The sequence below is a fragment of the Mytilus californianus genome, unplaced genomic scaffold, assembly GCF_021869535.1.
Source record: "Mytilus californianus isolate M0D057914Y unplaced genomic scaffold, xbMytCali1.0.p SCAF_9, whole genome shotgun sequence".
In the NCBI taxonomy this organism is placed as follows: Eukaryota; Metazoa; Mollusca; class Bivalvia; order Mytilida; family Mytilidae; genus Mytilus; species Mytilus californianus.
Window position 1 is genome coordinate 36,792,104 of NW_026262745.1, and position 21,791 is coordinate 36,813,894.

The 21,791-nt window shown below is 31.7% G+C and overlaps 1 protein-coding gene across 2 annotated transcripts in view; it reads right to left on the reverse strand.

Moving 5' to 3' along the window:
• The window catches only part of LOC127715622 (TPR and ankyrin repeat-containing protein 1-like), a 41,537-nt gene extending 22,086 nt beyond the window's left edge, over positions 1 to 19,451 (reverse strand). The window contains exons 1-12 of one of the 2 annotated variants that reach the window (XM_052221712.1): positions 19,312 to 19,449; positions 16,318 to 16,394; positions 15,826 to 16,052; positions 14,998 to 15,160; positions 11,531 to 11,884; positions 10,976 to 11,209; positions 10,174 to 10,497; positions 9,268 to 9,531; positions 7,775 to 7,933; positions 3,809 to 4,356; positions 2,545 to 2,580; positions 1,463 to 1,519 (exon numbers count right to left, since the gene is read on the reverse strand). In XM_052221712.1, coding sequence (XP_052077672.1) covers positions 1,463 to 1,519; positions 2,545 to 2,580; positions 3,809 to 4,356; positions 7,775 to 7,933; positions 9,268 to 9,531; positions 10,174 to 10,497; positions 10,976 to 11,209; positions 11,531 to 11,884; positions 14,998 to 15,160; positions 15,826 to 16,052; positions 16,318 to 16,348 — 2,397 coding nt within the window. In that variant the 5' untranslated portion in view covers positions 16,349 to 16,394; positions 19,312 to 19,449. Of the gene's footprint in view, positions 1 to 1,462; positions 1,520 to 2,544; positions 2,581 to 3,808; positions 4,357 to 7,774; positions 9,532 to 10,173; positions 10,498 to 10,975; positions 11,210 to 11,530; positions 11,885 to 14,997; positions 15,161 to 15,825; positions 16,053 to 16,317; positions 16,395 to 19,311 lie in introns of both variants that reach the window. The other variant, XM_052221713.1, reaches the window with a different exon arrangement.
• Between the last annotated feature and the right edge of the window lie 2,340 nt (positions 19,452 to 21,791).

The following is a 21,791-nucleotide window of genomic DNA, read 5'->3' on the forward strand; positions in this document are numbered from 1 at the left end:
CGTCGTCGGTAGTGGCGTCGGGGTCTTCATAATTTAGATCGTTAGGTTTCTCGTTTGATTTGTTTTTACATTTTTCATTTCGGGACCTTTTATAGCTTACTATGTTGTATGGGTTTTACTTATTGTCGAAGACCATACAGTCACATATAGTTGTTAACTTCTCCGTCATTTGGTATGTGGTTGAGAGTTGTCTCATTGGCAATCATACCACATTTTCTTATCTTCATATAAGGTTTTTTTTGCATTAAATATTATCGAATTAAACTGTTTTGACAAGATAAATTTGTAAACCTCCATGAATTGTTATAAAACTTGTATAGGAGTTATTCTTCAAGATCACGATAAAGCATCTACAGAAAAACAATTTTTTTTTAATTTTGTTTTTACCGATAAATATACCGATAAATGTACAGTAAACATTACGCTTTTACATTAATTTGACAGCAGCAATATCAGGCGAGACACAGGGTTCCGTGGAATCTTTTACGAATTTATCATAATACTGTTTCCATTTGAGAACTAGGGAAAAAAACGGCAGGACCAAGTGGTTTGGGGATATTAGCACTTTTTCTTATTTTTGTCTGCGGTTCCCCTTTTTCATACCAAATAACTCTGAACAACAACTCGAACTTTAATTTGAACTTTAACTCAATGGATAGCGATACTCATCCAAAGCACATTATGGAAATCGGTTTAAAAATAGAACATATTTTTTTCCGAAATGGTCACGTGGTTTTACCTCATCAAGTAATGTGATAACCACATCAAAGAATGACAGGACCACATCAAATACTGAAACAAACACATCATGTAGTGTAAAATCGTCAAATTTTGAAACATCATTACGTAATGTTAAAGTCATATAAAGAATTGGCAAATCATCATTACGAAATAACAAAACCACATCATGTAATGAATCAACTACACATACACATCAAGTAATGTTAAAACCACATTGCCTTATGACACAACCACATTGCATAATGTTGAAACCACATCGAGTAATGACAAAAACATATTAAGTTAATACGAAACCATATCGTGTAATATCGAAATATCATTAAGTAATGACTATTCCATATTGAGTTATATCAAAACATCATTACGTAATGTCAAAACCATATTTTGTAAAGACAAAATATCATCAAGTAATAATAAAACAACATAACGTAATATCAGAGTTCCACATAAGACAGATGTGGCGTTCCATAAAGAATACTCACAGTTTCTTAAGGCTAGTTTAAAGAACAATTACAACTAATTTTAATGAATAAACCATATTCTCTTAGTTTAATATGTCAATCAGTACACCTCATACGAATTTACTGTTGAGACGTTATAAACAGTCTAAGAAAATGATGTTTTAATGTTCCTTCAATTGTGTTGATTTTGATGTGTCAGTAAAAGTACACAAGTAATATTGAAACTAGATATGAAAGAAAAAAGTACAAATTTTACTTACTTCGAGTTCAACATTTTTCGTAGCGTCTATAACATCAGGAGGACCTTGTCCATTTTGCTAATTAGATATATAAAAATAAATTTCAATTACATAATGTTGCATTTGGAGTTCCTATATCAATAAACAATTGAAATGATTGCTCATATTTGGTGCCTACATGAGAAAATTTCTATCTAGGTCTATTTACGATTATGACCCCTTATCTACGCTTGCTTCATTTTTAAACGTTTTAAAGAAACAAAGCCTTAATCTTTTAAATAATTTTGACACAATAGTTACAGTGATTGTGCCAATCCTCAGACTACAAGTAATCATGCTTAATTGGTGGTGGTGGTGGTGGTGGTGGTAGTGGTGGTGGAGGTGAGGAGGAGGAGGATTTGTAGGTGCTAAGTGTCAAACTAGCAAATATTTCTCGTATTCCGTTGAACGTTTTTATAATTTGTTTATTTTCTTCTAAACTCCTTGATGATATTTTCACAAACTATTGTTTGACACATTCCCAACGCAGTAAGAGTTGACCTCGAGTCCGCCGAGATCCTAGGTCTTTATCGCCGAAAATGTCAATGTTATAGATATATGTTCTTCGGACTAAATGTGCCAAATATTCGTCAGCCATATAATTGTATGAACAATGTTTCATGACTATTATAAGCCATGTTATTCTCATAAGTTACACATCTTTTTATATTTCTGATTCGAGGGAAGCTGTAATCACAATAATCATTTTTCCAAATGGTTCAAACCATTTTATAGTTGACGATTTCTTGAAGATTTGGCGATTAAAGGTTTAGATTTAGGTTTAAAAACATGTGTCTATGAGGTAGACATTTTCTTCGGTAATGATCTGAGGGCGATTTTTTACCGATCGTTTTGAGAATATGCATTTGCTTGCGATAAATTTCAAATTTAAAACTTGTTTGGCTTTGACTATGGTTAAGGTTTTTAATATCTTTTCGGTAAGACTTATATTTTATGAAACCAGATACCCTCTGGCATATGTACATCAACATTTAATACATGTTCAATTGTTTTTTTATTTACTTAAATAAATATTTTATGAATACTTTTTAAATGTTACATACCGCTTCAATATCTTCCCCTTGCTGCACAATTTCAGCCTGTTGATATGAAATGTTGGTATGTAATAAAATGTCAATCGTACAATTCAGTGACAGATTGAACTTTAAACACTGTTTACTTATATGTAAAACGATCATGCTGCACATTTAATGCAATTGAAGACCACATTAATAATATATATGAAAAGGAGATGGAACAGAAAATCACTTAGTTGCACCTTGAATTCGAATATAAAAAAAAGGTATTATAAATCTACCAAATAACACTTCCATATTAGTACAATTATGACAATTAAAAAAAAAAATCAACGCAATAGTTCCATTGGCGGACATATGCATATACTGATAAACACACTCTTATGCAATTTGGTGAGACGACGTATTCATGTCCAAAACATACATACACACACACATGACGGATTTTTGCAATTTTGTTACAGGAAAAACACGAAAAAACTCATCAATTGTCGACGACCATATGATAACCTTTTCGTTTTTGTTTTTGTTTTTTCTTTCATGGCGTCAGGATAAATCTCTTGTAAACTATGCCATTCACATCTTTTAATAGATGCGCATTACGTTAAATGGTGTGACTTATTATACTTTTGTACACTTTAAGAAACACATTAGCAAAGAATGCCTCTTTTTATACCTCTTTCTTCAAAATATGACGGTAACAGTACATTAACATGACTAACTTAAGAAATAAACGATTTATTTTAAATCGTTATTGAAATTCAGTCAGTGGGTGAGCAAAAGTTGAGTACACAGAACACTTAACGTTTAGCAACAGGAACCACTATAAAAGCGTTATATTATATATCCCCGAAATGGAATCAGTATTTGCAATATTTAAATACAGAACATACGTACCGCTTCTCTTACAAGTAGCTGACAGCACTCAGTTCTATTTTCCGTTTTAAAACCTTTTTGGATTCTCGGGTTTTGTCGTAACGATACCCATTTTCATTTGAAAATTGAAGGCAGAATTTTCATTGGCTTATATTAGTAATTACCAGAACAGAAAGTAGAACCAAATAAGCGAAGTGTGCACACAAGAACTGTATTTCAATCAGAATGACTGAAAGAGCTCTTATCGAACCCGAATTGTTTTAAGCAAATAACCATCTGCTCTTTAATCGTATCTAGCATTTGGTCGTTATCTTTTCTCTGTAAAAATTTAAGTATTCCCCTATATGTCTTTGTACTTTCTCTCTTATAAACATATGTACAACAATATACACTAAAAATAAGTCCGTAAGCTTACATGTGGTTCTTTTTTTTCTAGTGTATCTTTGCTAAATGGAGTGTCAACGGATTGGTCTTCCAAATCATCTATAAACTTTGTGATTTTATCTTTCATAGTTGCATTTACATTTGAATTTTCAATATTTCCTCTTGTTTCTTCTTTTTTATTTTCAGTGAACTGCAGTTCAGAATTTTGTTCGACTTTGGTTGTTAGATGTTCTCTGGCATCAACTGTGATATCCTTTTCTGAGGAACATTCCGCAGATTTTGATTTGTCTTTAGTCTCTTTTTCAACATACGTTGCATGCTGGATGAGCTTTAATCGGGAATCAGTAATTTTTAAATAATCTGGAGGATATTTATCTTCAGAATTTAGTACTTTGCATTCAACATGCATTTGAGCAAGTACTTCCGTTGCCTTTAATGATGTTTTATTGAACTTGTGTCGAGCTACCAGGTGAAAAAGAGTGTTTCCTTTTCCATCATGTTGGTGAGGGTTTAACTTTGCATATACATTAGGTTCCTTTTCGAATAATTCTAAGCACTTATTAAATATCGTTAGGGTGCCTGAAATAAAAACACTTATGATTTTAGCTAAAATCGATGGCATTTAAATAACTTACATGAAAATCGACTAATATGCTCCATCAAATAAGAAATAGCCAAATATACAAGAAAGTAATTTTAATTTAATGTGTTGGGTTATATTAGTTTTATCATGTTTATAGATGAGAACAAAAAAATCCATATGAAGAAAGCCGACTTACCAATGAAAACCAGATCAAAAGTTTCAACTGTGGTTTATCTGCCTTTGTGCAATATAAATTTGAAGCATTTTAAAAAAAATATACAGAATTGATGTGGCAATATATGTTGTGGTCAAATTAGATAACATGTTTGTTAAATTCGCCGACTAAATTACATTTACGACTTAATACAAATACATTTAATCTAAAAGGTTGACTGCGTTATAGAATTAAGAGGTCAACTGAATTTCAATAAAATGAATTCTGAAGAGCTGAGTTGTTTGGTTGTGTGAGATATATAAAATACCCAGCAAAGTCCGGACGGAATAGGAACTTTAGATCCGTTATCTTTTGTATAGCGAGTGTACGCTCTTGTATGCTTTCGAAATTCTATTACAACAAATCTAAATAAAATAATATTCGCATTTTCATTCTAGTACCGATATACTGTCTATAAACACTCCACAAGAATAGGTATCGACCCAATGGTAGTACTTACATAAACAGTTAAATTTTACTGCCCCAGATGCGCATTTCGATTAATAATATCTCTTCAATGATGGTCGAGGTCAAACAATTTTAAATGCATAACCCAATTTGAATGTTGAAGAGCTAATATAACAAAAAGGACCAAAGTAAAGTCAAATACAACTTTGAATGAGGGAGACACATTCTTTATGATTTCGAAAGTTTTCGTCCATTTTTGGTAATATACTTTTGGCGTGGCTCAGTATTTATACATCCCGCCATTGTGTTATTGTGCTATGGTCATACTCTTGTCTTTCATTTTTGCTTATGTACATTGTCTATAGAGTGTCTATATGCCATTGTGTTTTTCTTTGTTGATATAGTTAATTGTGTTTATAGTGATTGAGATTATAACACAGTGTTGACTGCCGTACCCAAATTTTTGACATTTTACCTATTATGTCTGATTGCTTAGTCCACCTTTTTCTATATAAGGAAATGCCTGTACCAAGTCAGGAATATGACAGTTGTTTTTCATTCTTTTGATGTGTTTCAGCTTTTGATTTTGCCACTTGATAAAGTATTTTCCGTTTTGAATTTTTATTGGAGTTTAGTATTTGTGTAATTTTACTTTTATTACAGCAATTTCAAGTAAAACAGTATCCGTATTTTCATCTCAGTAACGAGGACTGGCTACTTTTTGTAAAAGTAAACGGACGACGACGGACGACGGACCACGGAGGACGGACGCTAAGTGATGAGAAAAGCTAACAGTTCACCAGGGGATAAAAAAGAATATGCAAAAATTTCCAAAAAAATAAAATTTTTGCCAAAATTATGAAAATTAAAATTTTGGAAAAAGTAATAATAACAAGAAAATTATATTAGAAAAAATAAAATTTGAAATTTTTTGCCAAGAAAAAATTATATTCTCCAATATTCCCCAAAAAATAAAAATTTCATATTTTCCACAAATTAAAAAAAAGTAAAGAGATAATATTTTACAATGCACAGCAAAGTCGGTGTTGAAAAATATGCAGAGGAATTCCATTATATTGACAACAATGTGTGAGCATAACAAACAGACATAATAGGTAAAAACGTCAAATTTGGGGTACAGCAGTCAACATTGTAATATAATCTTAATCACTATGAAACCAAATAACTGTTTCAACAAAGAAACACAAAATCGCATAATGACAAAGTACATAAGCAAAAATGAAATACAAGAACTCAAACTTTACCATAGCACAATAACACAATGGCGGGATATATAAGTACCGATCCACGTCATAAGTATATAATCAAAAATGGATAAACAGTAAAGGTTAAAAATATTCAAGAACAAAAAAGGGAACTTTAACACGTGATTAAGATGATAAACAACGTCAGTATCTAGAATCTATACTTCAAGATCATCCCGTATTATTTGTGAAGTTGGTACGGGATATTTATCAACAAGGTCTTGGTATCATCCAATGAACTTCTTTTAGAAGCATTTCAATATCTTTTTATCAAAAATACTAATTTACCTTCTATGATCTTGTATATAAGGTTCTAACATATTTTTTTCAAGTTTTACCAGACAGGAAGCCTGTTTGTTTACATTTTTGATCATATTCATTCGAAAAATGTGGTCACACTCGAAAAAACCCGATCAAATCACTCGAAAAAACCATTATCCCAGCCGGACACTATACCTACCGTGATATACGTTGTTAATGTAGCATTATCAGACTGGTTTTGCATTGTTTCGTACTTTGAAAAGTACTTTACTTCAACCTTTTCATTGTTTTTTAATGTAAATGCAGACATATTACATTTTAAACCATAGGAATTTTGTTTTTTACTAAATAAAACAAGGACCCACTCGAAAAAACACGGACTGCTCTAAAAAAAAACACGGACATATACAAATGAATTTACTCTCCAAAATGTCATTTTCAATGCAAAATCAAGATTTTTTTTAAGTGTCTGTATATCTTAGTATATCTAAGTATATATAGATTCCATGTGCACATTTTCGTTGATATTTGCATTGGTATGTGTATAAAAATAGCTTTAATCTATATTTTGGAATATAGCATTGAATGCTAAATTAAACGTTTTTAAAACAAAATAATGTAGGTTTGATAACCTGTCTTTATCAAAAATACTAATTTACTTTCTATGATCTTGTATATAAGGTTCTAGTATATTTTTTTCACGTTTTTACCAGAAAGGAAGTCTGTTTGTTTACATTTTTTGTTATATTCACTCGAAAAAAAGTGGTCACACTCGAAAAAACCCGATCAAATTACTCGAAAAACCACGATCTCAGCCGGACACTATACCTACCGTGATATAGCTCATGATTTTACCCTTCAACATGTCTGTTTAAGTATTTCATTATTTTAAAACATATACCAATTGATCAAATTATTCTAATGCGTTTTCAATTATTGTATATAATTCATGCCAAGTCGTTTATTCTCCGCAATTGAAATCTGGAGTGATTATCTAGAAGGCCTTGGATGCCAATCAAATATAAACCTTTAAAAAGAATTAACACAATAGTTAGCAATTATGTCAACTCAATACAATAGCCTACGTTGTTGTGCGGGCGATCCTATTTTGTATTGATTGATCAAGATGTTCACTTGCTCGAAACATTATTCATTGACCACTGATATTTGCCAAAACAAAATCACGTTTAAAGATGCACTGAAAATTTAGTAAATGATTAATTTGATTAATAAATAATGAATTACCTTTCTTCAAAATGCTCTTACCTTTATCTAAGTTCATATCAACTTCTAAAGCTGCATGGATAGGAGTATCACCGACCAAGAGACTTAAATGACGAGGATCCGCATCTTGTTCACAAATAAACTTCTCTAGCAAAAGATAATGTTTCCTTCGAACAGCATTTATAATACACGATTTACCATCTACAAAATGCAAGTGAAAAAAGTTTTAAAAAAGAGAACTAGCATATATACCAAAGACCTTAATTATCAAAATAATGCTTTTCTTTTCTTTTCTTTTACGGAAATCATTTTCTGCAAAAAGAAAAAGAAAAATTGGCGCAATACTTCTATTGGCAGGCATATACAAACAAACACATTCAAAAGATGGACTTATGCAATTTAGTTAAAAGACATCTATAACGGATATATAATTTATTTGTCAATATAATGGAGTTATAAACAACGTTAACTGTCAAACAAGTGGGAGGTTTAGATAGCTACAAACCAGTTTTAAACCACCATTTTCTCTTATGAACTTCCCCTTTTTGAATGTACATTGTAGTTCGGTATTTTTGTTATATATAGTTTTTTACAATGTACAGAAAGACACACATTTAAGACTGTCAAACATGAGTACGTACAGTGGCGCTCATGTAGTATCGTCATATTTAGGGGAATTTAACGTTGTGTGCTTTTTTATATATATAATTACACCTAGGTTTATAGTCAATGCACTTTTTATGTATTTGGGTTTATTGTATTATTTTTGTATATGATGATTTTGTTCAAATGTCAGCACAGCCGGTGTGTGTGTGTTTGGGTTTTCTATGTATAGATGTGTATAAGTCAAAACGTTTTAACTCTTCAACCCATCCTGAAGAAGATTTATTATTGGTGCACTCTTTAAAATGAACCTTTTATTGTTGTTGCTTACGTCATAAATAAAGTCATATATCATAGGGTATAGAATAATGCAATCAAATTTCGATGTTCAACTGAACAATCTCTATTTTTATTCTGTTGAACTCAAAAACAGACATATAACACCAACGGTTCAAATTTTACTATACAAGTGCATTTCGACAAGTAATGACTTTTCAGAGATTATCGAAGTCAAAATATTTGCAAATTCAAAACTTGATGCAAACGATAAAGAGTTGAAAAAAACAAAAAAGGACAAAAAGAGAAGCTGAACCCTGACAAGGAATTAGAGCTATGCATGAGGGAGATATATTCCTTAATTGTAATGACTTACAAAATCTTTTAATAAAACATATCCTTGATATTTGTGAAACATTCGAGTATCGAGAAAAGAATTTCCTTCGCCTAGACAATCAAGAAATTATACCTTCACTCGATTGGTATTTTCTCTACCCATGATAAATCTATTTAAAAGACCTGACAAAAAAGGCATGTTGTTTGTGTGCTCATCAATGACGGTTTCATAATCGACAATTCACAAATTTTCCTTCGCATAATCGATTCTTGATTTTTTCTCGTTATTCGTTTAATTGAAAATGATAATGATTTAGTACCATTATGTAAGATGCAACCATTATGAATCAACATTGAGACAATCTCAAAAATGATTTCTTGTGGAACATCTTTCTTTGTCAGATGTGTAATAACTGAATCAACGGCAATATTTTTGGCAAAATCTGCGAAACAGTACTCGTTAGATTCCTTCCAATGTTCATTCACAATCCTGTTCAGTTGTAACCATTTTCTCTGCTTCACCAGATCCTCAATGATTCGTCTGTACAGTTTGTTAGGTAAGCTACATAGTGCTCTAAGAATTTCTGCATTAAAATATTAATCTGCTTGTATTATATAAATATGACAACAAACATTTGTAAATTTATTCGATCGTTAATTGATATTATTGAACCTGGACATTTCCTAAATGTTCAACAGTAAAACAAATGTGTAGATATAGACATCTAGATTTCAGACTTAATTCCAGTATTAATAAGACTGTTGGCATATTGGTTAGTGATATTGTATACAAATGTAGAAGTAATTTATGACAATGTCATTGTTTAATGTATTTCTGTTTTGTTACTAATTGGTTTCATAGTGATTATGTCTAAATTAGTAACGAATGATGTTATTTAGATAGTTGAATGACCTATTGGATAGTGATTATGAAATCTAGATGAAAATAACAATTAATAAAGTTTTGTGCTTCCGAAGCCCTATTCTGGCAGAATCTTCATCAGGAATGATCAAACCTAAACATTTGAAAGCAAGGACATGTATAATTACATAGAAACACAAGGAGCTATATGACCAAAAGATTACCAAATATTTATCCTATTTCTACACTGTCAATGTATAGATATGTACAGAAGAAAAATAGTTGATACTTTGAAAGAATTCGTTTTGAATACAAAAAAACATCTAGTTTTATTTCATTGTATAAGTAATTATGCTATACTAACCAAGACTACAGCTATCTGTTTGTTCAATTGAATCAGATATCAATGTGATACACTTGTCGACAATTTCCGTATGTTTTTCTGAATTGTGATTTTCGATTTTGCACAATTTGATCAACTCTGTAAAAGTATTCGCAGTATCTCTTATGATTGTAGATTTACATTTTACAAACAAAGCTCTGCATTTTCTACACGTGTTGAAAATTACTTCCTTCCCTACCGTTGATGATGGAACAGGTGCACTTTCATCGATATTTTTACTTTCTGTAGTTTTCAACTTCTCAGGAAATATAACTGTCTTGTCACTCTTCGGCAGAAGAACAGAATCTAAATTGATATAAGATATTTTACAATTTTGGCAAATATACATTCGTATAACAAACATTCGTATAAAGTATATTCGTATAACTTCAACCGAAGGCTAACATAACATTTAGCTTAATTATATTTCATAATACTTCAGAATAGATAAATAAAATGTACCAAATTCCTACTCGAATGATCGTCAGTATTCATCTCTATCGAATTTCTTAATCACACTTCAATTTTTAACATCCAAATGACGGGAAAGACAAGAAAACCAGACCATTCCCTCCTTTAATCCCTGCATTTAAATTTCCCTGAATATTGGCATGCTTCGGTGAAATTATCTGTAATTGGCAGATTTTTTTCTACTTTGATTATCCGAATGTTTTTAGAGTACATTTCTTATTACATTAATATAATTGATTTCATGTCTTTTTGAAACATTTTAATTTCCTTGAATGCGATAATTTTGTTGATTTTTATTTTTAACTGGACTTACAAGCTGTATCAGTGTTCTTCACATATTCAATTGAAATTTTCCCAGATCTGTCTTTTATATTGACTTCACATTCATGGTTGACGAGCAATCTGAGGAGAGTATCGCCGAGAGTAGTGGACAGGATATCCTTGCTTTTCACTATAAAATGCAATCCTGTGTCCCCTTTTATGTCAACACTGTTTCTCTGTGAGCTTGAACTAGTTGACAACAGGTATTTCAAAAAATCCACTTTAACTAGTTACAATAGAAAGCACAGCTTTTAGTTATAATTATTGATAATGATTTGCGTTTGTTCATTTTGCGTACGAATTTGAATTGTGTTAATTATAACAATCTTAATTAGTCTTACAATTAAGATTTAACTACTCTTAACAGAAAGTTGTTCATCAATGATGAATATATTTCGGCCTTTACTAAAGAGGTTGTTTAAAGGTACCATTTAGAGTGCTTTGCAAATTGTGACATGTATTCTTTACTTTTGTTTGTGTTTTCTTTTTATATGTATGTTCATGATCTCTTCATATTTAACAAAATGAAGAAATTAATACATCTAACCTGTTTCGAGAGATATCTGGATTCCGTAATGAATACGGTTTTGTTGCATTTCACTTTCAAAATTGTCAAGTAAAGCTCCATTTTTCAAAAGTTCTATCGCCAATTTCAACCCCCAATCTTTCTTTTGCTTTGTCGATGTATTTTTCAGTAAATCACACACATTAATTTTACGACAACAACATTTTGAGAAAAGACCTGCAAGTTCAAAGTCAGTTCCTGTTATATTTCCTATGATAACATAACTGACACCATTCCAATTTTGCGTAGTTGATAATTGCTGTAGTATGGCTTCTTTTAATTTATCAGATTCTGGTTTTTGCACCATTTTATCTACATCAATTGACTCCTCTAAATCTATAAAAATGAAAACAAAATTATTACTACATAGTTTCAGGATATATTTTGAACAAAAAGTTTACTTGATATTCTAATCGGGTGATCGTGTACTGACATTTATTAAAATACGTATATTTTGCATTTAAAACATTAATTGGAGACACGTGGGACATACATTTAGATTATTGACCTCCATTTCTTCTGAAAAACATTTACACAGTAATGAAAACCATATCACATGAATATTGCAAAAATCCTGTGGTCATATTTTGAAATGATCCATGCCACATGCTGATCTGATTTGTCATGGCAAAGTTTCATTTTTTTCTGTTTTAAATTGTACTTGTGTTCACGTTATTAATGCAATATTTTATGATCTTGAGCGACATATTGTATTTAGTTTTGCCTGGATCATACTTCATGTGATGCATTGCGTCATTATACTTTTAAAATATTACTGCATTGAAAACTATGAAGACTTTTGCATTTATTCTAAATATCTATATTTTAGGTTCAACTGTTTTACAGCTTAAAAACGTCAACAATAAACAGTTGATAAAATTGCTAGATTTGTTATTTGACAATATATTTGTTACGTTTGGGAACGTTTTTTTCAACAAACAATCGACATTCTATCGGTGCCCCTCTACCTGCCGTTTGCTCTTATATTCTTACGAGACATACTTCATACAGGAGCTTTAAAAGAAAAAAGACAAATAAGTTGTAATTAACTTTTAACTTCACGTTCTGTTATATAGATGAAGGCATGTCATTGAATAATTCAAAGTTTGGTATCAATGTTGACTGTTTCTATAAAAAAAACTTAAATCAAAAGAATACCACATATACAAAAAAAGAGGCGATGGATAACAAAGGGACATTCAAACTCATAAGTCGAAAAATAAACTGACAACGACATGGCCAAAAAAGGAAAAAGACAAACAAACAACAGTACTGAGCAACACGAACCCCACCAAAAACTGGGGGTGATCTCAGGTGCTCCGGAAGGGTAAGCAGATCCTGCTCCACATGTGGCACCCGTCGTGTTGATCATGCAAGTACAAACCCGGTGGTATGTCCAACTCGGTAGGTCACATTCGGGGGAAGGGGCCGAGATTGTAGTTACGGCAACTGGAACATATCCGTAGTCATCTGTGAAACAGATATTCAATAACGGTCAACCTGCAACTCATGATGACGTCAGTAAAATTAACGAAGAGATGATTTCATCTTCACCACTTGGAACTCTTGGTTTAATAGCTTCCTTGTCATCAACCCTCTATCAGGGAAATCATGATAGGAAACACAAGCCCTGGAATATCGTATTAAACTGGGAGGTATATACTCCGTATGCAGGCGCTGCTGGAATGTTGCTACATAGAAATGGAAAGTTCACAGTTGGGAAGCTGAAATCATCTCTTTTGTCGTAAAGTTTTGGTTTCAACCGACCCTCATTGTCAATATATAGATGTTAGTCAAGACATGAGGCAGACTTAACTGTATATGTTGTATCCTTTATCTCAAGTTCGATGCGTTCAACATAGTCACCAAATTTTGAATTAGTTAGTGAGGGAACAGCATCTATATAGCGGAAAGTGAAATTAAAGGATATGCTAACTTCTTTTTTTTCTTACTAAGAAGTTCCCATATGAAGTCAACCTCGTATGAATATCGGGAACAAGTCGGCAAGAAGAGGAGCATAGTTGGTTCCCATGGGAATGCCGATTCTTTGTTGAAAAACACGTCCTCCAAACGTAACAAATATGTTGTCAATCAAGAAATCAAGCATCTTGATAATTTCAGTTTCAGAGAATTTTTTGTTTAAATCAGAGTGATATTTTACAAAGTACGATTTATTAAGAAACTTGTATCTACGAAAGTCATTCTTTTTTATGAAACAAAGCATGGCCAACTCTTTCAATTTGTGTTTTAGTTTGGAATAAGGGAATACTTGTGTAAAGTGTAGAAAATTCAAATGTTTTGATACTATTGCAAGACGAAAGAGTCTTAGATTGTATGTAATATAAAAGATCTTTGGAATGTTTTAATAGCCACCTCTAGAATAGGTAGTTTTACAATAACTTTGAAGCCCGGCATTTGTTGCTGATAAAAAAGAGAGGTTTTAAATTCGTCCGTTTGGAACTTTCAAATTCTGTGTTGCAATATTCATTCAAGCAGCACCTGATAAGGGAGTATATTTATCTCAGTGAATTCCAAGGATTTAGTTTCATTTCATGATTTCCTTGAAAGAGCACTTTATTTCATCTCATGTTTTTGATGAGGTTCATTTTGCTAATTCTGTAGCTTTCTATGTTGTGTAGTGTTATTGTTATTTTTGTTTTTGAGTCTGAGTGTTATATGGTTTTATTTAACTGTTTGATTTATTTCGTTGCATCCTGATATCTTCTACCTCTTTTCAGCTATTCAGGATGTAAATTAGAATCAATTCTTCAAAATGAATGGTAAAGGAATGAATTGCCTAGTTCAATTTGAAATATAGTAGTATTGTGAAAGCATTTTAGTCTCAAGTGAGAGATGTCATTGGTTCTATCCTTGCCCAGGTCAAACCAGAGAATTGAAAATGAAAGTATTTGTTGCTTTTTCACAAAGCACGCATCACTTACATGTAAGAGTATGAGCAAATACTGGTTGGATTAGAGTGTGAATAATGTTTCCAGATAGGGTACCATGTCTTTCTGTCTACTGTAAAATTCTGAACTAGCACATTAAAATCCGGATCGGCGTGTCGGCCTAGTGCAAAATAGGATTCATATTCATATCACATTAAAAAAAAAATCGTCGTCCTGATATATATGCAATATTTGCACACTGTTGGTTAAAAGCTAATCCAATGTCACCATCATCGTTGGTGTTATGATGTTTCAATACAATTATCTAGTATATGCGTATATTTTTTTGTTGTTGATATACCTTGGTTTTTGGTGAGGTTGGTGTTGCCCAGTCTTTAGCTTTCTATGTTGTGTTTTGTTTGTTTTTGTTTGTCTTTTGGTCTTTTCCTTCTTTTTGCCATGGCGTTGTCAGTTTATTTCGACCATTGTGTTTGAATGTCACTTGTGGTATCTTTCGCCATTTTTGATATTGAATCCATTTGTAAGTTCTGAAGTGTTTACCTTCTATTTTACACACTATGCTAATTATTTCTGCATAGAAATAAGCTTGGTAAGATGTTTTTTTATCTGTTTGTTGTGAGACTTCTATGCTTTTTATGAAACACTGTAAAGCATTTACAAATTTCTTCAACATCTTTTGGGCCATTCCTTCTCTGTAATATCCCTGTCAAATATAAAAAAAATCATCAAGGGTATTTGCAAATATGCGTCCGAGCTATAAATAAGACTCACTGCGACCAAACCCCACACAATGAGCCATTTGCTCTCATATAAAGCAACGACAAAGACTGTGAAGTGATTCGGGGAGCCTCCCACAATATATCCGGAAAACGTAAGTAAAAGAATAAAATAGGATATACAAAAAGGCATAATTTGTTTAGAGAATGTGAGAAAGTATCAAAACGTTTTAATACGAAATTTAGGTGGAAACCCTCGCATAAAGCTCATAATTTGCTTTAGATACTATTTTTAGATATTTTTCACACAAGAATTATATTTTGAAGATTCTGAGAAAGTTACATTAAATTCTGATTAAGGATTTACGCGAGAGGCGGATACAAATGTGTGATTTAGTTTGATGATACAACACAGTGTAATTCTATACATGCCCGTCGTGTACATGAATTTAAAAAAAAACAAAAAACAAACAATCACCTGGTTACGGAAAAATACCATATTTTCTGTTTATGACAAAATTAGTGGAAATTAATGGTCGGAGTATTTTCTATCTATTGTAATCAGTTAAGTTGAGAATAATAAAAATTTGTTCCACCATTTAAAATGTCCTTACAGAAAACCAAGGTTCATTTAGTTTTACTTGTATCTTACCATTGCCCATTTTGGACATTGTTTTATACATTCAGTTGCTTCCTCTATGCTTTTCGTGTACTTTCCAAGATTATGATATGCTTTAGATCTCCAGCAATGCAGGTTTGCAATTTCAATGTTGTTAAGTTTACTTCGAGTCGCAACTCTTAATGCATCTGAGTAAATATTAAGAGCCTCTTTATGGTTTCCCCTTTTCTCTGCTTCAGATGCTTTCTGTTTCAGGCTTTCTAAAATTTGAATATAATGTAGAATGCTTTAAACATTTTATCATCATCCAATCATCATGGTTTACTTCGTCAGATGACATCATAGTTCGTTAAATATGCAATCTGATTAGTTTGTCGATATTCATATTAATGCATGCCGAACAATTTAAATGACGAAGAAATTAACTATGATTCAGTATAGTATATATTCATATTTAAAATGTATTACGATATTCTGTTAACATACTCTTTGTTTTCTATTCTACAAACTAAGAAAATAATTTACCAATTGAAGCCTGTCCATAGGAGCTATCCATTTCAGAACAAAGTTTAAACTGCAGGAAAACTAACAATTATGCTAATCTGTAACAGAAAAAAAAAACCGTCATTGCTAAACAAATTATGTTAAGTGACTCTAATTAGTCCACTTTGTCGTGGTAGGCTTGAAATATCAATCTTTAGATTTCATCGAACTACATAGGAACTGAATAGGAGACGTCAACAGCATGTATGTCCTTGCCAGTCATTAGAAGAATATGTAAGTATTGAGTTGCCGGATGTTTTTTATGCTTCAATCTACTACGAATAAAAACCTCATCAAAGAAACCATGATTATAATTTTTTTTCGTCTACAATACACTCATCGGTGACGATCGCATAAAAGTGCGACGATTAAGAGCATTAAGGACCCACAATTACGAAAGGTTTTACTTTACCAAATACAGCTAAGGTATCTATTCCTGGGGTAGAAAATCCTTATTATTACTAATAATTCATTGTTCTGTAAACATTTAATTTAAAGATATGACAATACCAGTGATAATTCATGTCAACACAGACGTGTTAGCTAATGGGCAGTTTATGGATGTCAAATGAGGATATGCATACACTCAAAAAAAAAAAAGCAAACCTTATCTGTATTGGTGCTTGTAAAATTTGTATCGTGCCGATTTCATTTGGTCGATCTGGATCATAACCCTGTTGTTAGTATTTCGTTATGAGTGTCCAACTTTTGATTAAGTACGTATAATTTAAATATGCACGCGCAGATGCGATATATGAGCGCCTTTCGAAGAGGCAGATGATACCTTACTACTGAGAAATGGGAAGTTTATAATTGGATTATTAAAATCGTCATGTTTGAAATCAATGAAAAGGTCCAGAAATGAATCAAACCCTATAGTCTCAGATGTATCGTTGGTGTCATGATCATTAGATATAATACATCTTAGGAATTTTTCAGTGATGTAAGCCTTTATATAACGGCAAAACATTCATGGTATATCTTAGTGATATTCCAGTGACGAGAGCCTGCATATAACATTCAAATATTCACAAAACATTTAAAAAAATAGAGTGAATAAAGAAAAACCAAGAAACATATATAACACTTAAATCAACCATGCCATATCTATTAGGTAAAAGACGAAATCCTCAACAGTTAACTTATGATACATCTTTGGGGCAAATAAGTGTCGAAGCCTTCGCACTCAAGCTACATTTTAAGAATATCAACGTGATAAAAATATCCAATACAACAGTTTAACATCCATGGCAGAAAACCTCCTTATATATATTTAAAACATTAATGATGCACCTGTTAGTTGGTGAAGTGAAGAAATCCCTCATACAACAATGTTTGTACCATAATTTCGAGTGATAAATATTACGCACGAAAGGTAAATACGGACATAGCAATGCAATTACAAAAACACTAGGAAAAATGGTTTATAAAAGAGAGGCGAAAGATACCAAAGGGACATAAAAACCAATAAAGAAAAACGTTTTGAGCTAAATATAAATACTTAAAACAAGAAAAACGTTTTGAGCTAAATATAAATACTTAAAACGTATAAAAACAGAATTATGAAGTCAGTTGCTTTTACCAGCCGTAGTAAGGCGAATTTTACATTGCACTTAAATACTTGCTTTCTTGGTGTTTCATTTCTGTTCTCTTACATCTATACCAGTTTTACCAGTTGGAAGTTTTAGATAACCATAAGTTGCTTTAATTGATGCAAATGATTTCAAGTAGTTCATTTAGATAATTATGATTGTTTTGAATCGAGCAAATAATTATGAAAATATTTGATATATACTCCTTTGTCTGTTATAATTTGTGGTTTGTCGATATTAAATAGCATCTGTATTTTTTCAGTGTATAGGTGAAGCATTAGCAAGAGACACTCAAATCGGTGCCAGTTGCCACTTTGAACTTGCAGTGAAGTGTGAGCATCTGCTCTGTTTTGAAGGAGCTATTATAACTTTGAAGTTAAGGTCAGCCTCAAAAAGCGCTAATGGGTTTATCAGGCGCCATCAACTTATACACTGTATTACTTTTTTTTTTCCAAAACACAACTTTTAATCGATAATAAAAAAACATGTAGTCAGTAGGTATTGATAAACTTATAATATGATACTTGTTTGTTATCTATATGATCCTTTAACAATACTTTAATTGTCCATAACAATAAGGAAGAAATATACGAAAAGAGGACACATCAATTACCAATCACTTCACGCTTTACTTTATATCAAAAATGAAAATGAAAATTATCAAGCCAAAAAAAAAATGATGGTTTCAATCATTACTTGACATATATTTTCCCTCTCATAATAAATAATGAAGCTTGAAAAAGTTACATATTGTACCAGCTTAGTCCAATCTCGAAACATATATCATAATAGTATTGCTTCTTCCCGACCTTAATCGTCAGAGCTTTTTGCTTGTGAATAAAGATTTTTACACAAATCCACGATGTTAAAGCACGAAAGTTAATGTTTCTTAATTTTCAGATGATAAGCAACAATCAAATACACTTATCGCTTTCAAATCTGATTCCAACTGATTTGAACCGGTTATAATGCACGAGAAATAAAATGTTTTCATTAGGGAAAATATCATATAAGGACAATGCAAAAATTCGTGACACTTCGTTAGATAAAAGTGACTGATTTCAAGGTCGCTAATCTAGACGTTTCAGTTGGACGATTTATTATTACACACGTAATCAATACCTGCAAAGGATGAATCATCCATATTATTTGTCGATTTCAAATAGGTACTCAAGTGGCATATATTAAAATCATATTGGGATATATCAATGTTTTATGAATATGCACCCTGCTTTATACCAGACCAAAACACTAAGCTGGAATTTTAAACGTGCTATTTCACACGGTAACAGTGTACAGGAAGACATTTCATCCTACACGAACCAACTAGGGGGCCATCTGCAGACGAAATTTTAAATCATTGTAAACTTTTTAAAATACTTACGCTTATCTTTTCATTATGCATTTGTATATTACGCGAAGCATCTCCAATTTTGATCGATCCTTCTCAGAAAAATACACTGTGTAATTATTTTTTAAAATATCAATCAGATCTTCATTTACAATATTGTTGGTTGTAATCAATAGCTACGTCACAAATGCAAGGTCAACAATTTTCAATATCAATAGGTTACCTTCTTCTTTGTCATTGTTTGTATCGAGTTATTTTAAATAACAATTATACATTTTTACGTAAATAGAAGTAATAGTTGAAGACCGATATAAATAGCTATACGTGTATATTTATAAATATTTTTTTTCAATCATTTAGGTTCATCATAAGGTATGACTAATAAACATGTTTGGAAACTAATTATCGACTATACAGGACATGTTTAACATTCCGGAACATCTGAGATCCCCACGAATTTTAGTTGAGTTTGTGTTGCCCAGTTTTCTATGTTTTGTTTTGTAGACGGTTGTTTGTCTTTCGAGGTTTATATAGATTTTTTTGGCCATAGCGTTGTCAGTTTGTTTTATAAACCTATGAGTTTGAATATCCGTTTCGTACCTTTCGCCCCTCTTTTACAGCTATCCTTTAGACGACAGGTAGATGGGTAGTCTCAATATTTATAATGATCACTCGCATTCATATTTACATTATCTACTGGTGGTTAAATATATTGTATATAGTGCTTAACATCTTATTTTTTTCAAATATTTGTTTTATTATTGAATGTCTGTTGAGGAGAATCCTAATAATGTATCTCGTGAAAAAAGAAATGGAAACGAGAAACTTAAAACAGTAAAAATGTCCTCCGAAGTGGTGAAATAAAGCATTTCATAATTGTTAAACAGGTTATATGAATCTTTATTCAGTCGGTAAATATTTAAAAGTGGGAAAATATTTTTAAACTTATAGTATTCCGATGACTGTTACTTCGACCAATACCTAAAAAAAGTACAAATAGGGAACACTAAGTATGTAGCTGAAAATTCATTCATATGTCTTCTGCGAATATGAAATTCATTGATCTCCATGGTTTAAACAGGGCAAAATTGGTCCTTTTATTTTCTGCCATTTTTTGTTGTAATTGGGAACCTTGAAATGGCTTGGATAAAAAATATCAATGTTTAGTACACACGCATAAGGAAACTCCATAAACACTAACAAAAGTCAAGAACTTTAAAAGCAATCATCAAGTAGATCACATACCATATCCAAAACTCAGAACAGACATTTTTCAAACAAATGCAATCATGTTTAAATTTAAAATTTGATCATTGGACTCAGATTGAAGACTGCGATACAAATTCAGCAATTTCATATATAAACAAAACATACATTAATTTCGAATAAGCAATGAGAAAAACAATATATGATGCAATGGCATGAAGACAGTACAAATCAAATCATCCCCTCCGACACACAAAATGTATGTAAGGTTTGACCTTTAGAACACAATTCAGAATATAAAACTGTTGATTTTATAGGAACGACATACACCATATACTAGTATTCAATACCCAAATGATTTTTTATTGGCAAGATGGATAATAGAGTTGAGAAGTAGAATATTATGAAAATACAAGTTTGAAGCAGCTAACTTTTAAAACACGTAAAAGAAAGGCGGAAGTTATCAAAGGGATATTCAAAGGCATCAGTCAAAAAAATGAACTGACTATGGCATGACGAGAAACAAATAACGATTAAACGACAATCAACAGTCTACAAAACTCAACCTAGAAAACAAAGACTAGGCAACACAAACCCCATAAAACCGGGGGTGATCTCAGGTGCTCCGGATAGCTAAGCAGATTCTCCTCCACATGTTACAACCGTCGTGTTGCTAATGTAACTACACATTTTTATAAGTATTATTCGGTAGGTCACATTCGATGAAGAGAGAATTTGATTTTGGTTACAATTGGAGCATATTGGTCATCTGTGAAATAGATCTTCCATAACGGTCAACCAACTCGTGATGGTGTCCGAAATATTTTTCGAAAGGATGACTTCAACTTTACATGCACTTTGAACTCTTTGTATATTAACCTCAATATAAGCAGCAACCCTCTAACAAGGAATCGTGATAGGAAAAGAAAGCTCTGGAATATTGTTTCAACAGGGAAATATATACTCCATACTGAAAGTGCCAAAAACATTATATTAAGAATTTCGATAACAACTACATATTTACGCATATGTATGTATGCAGAATTAAATGTAGCTATATTTTCGAAGCAAAGTGAGATAATTTTAAATAAATTATGTAGTACAGAATTTCCGGATATAATGAATTAGAGTAAAAATTGCTGATTTTTTTTTTCAGTTCTCCAAAACTTCATAAAAATCCGCGATATTGATCTTTCAAGTACCGTTAAATATGTGTACCTCGATATTATGATTATGGTTTAAAAAATGCTACCATGTTCCTTTGGGATATGTTCAGTAGGCCAGATTAACTCCGGTGATTTAATGAA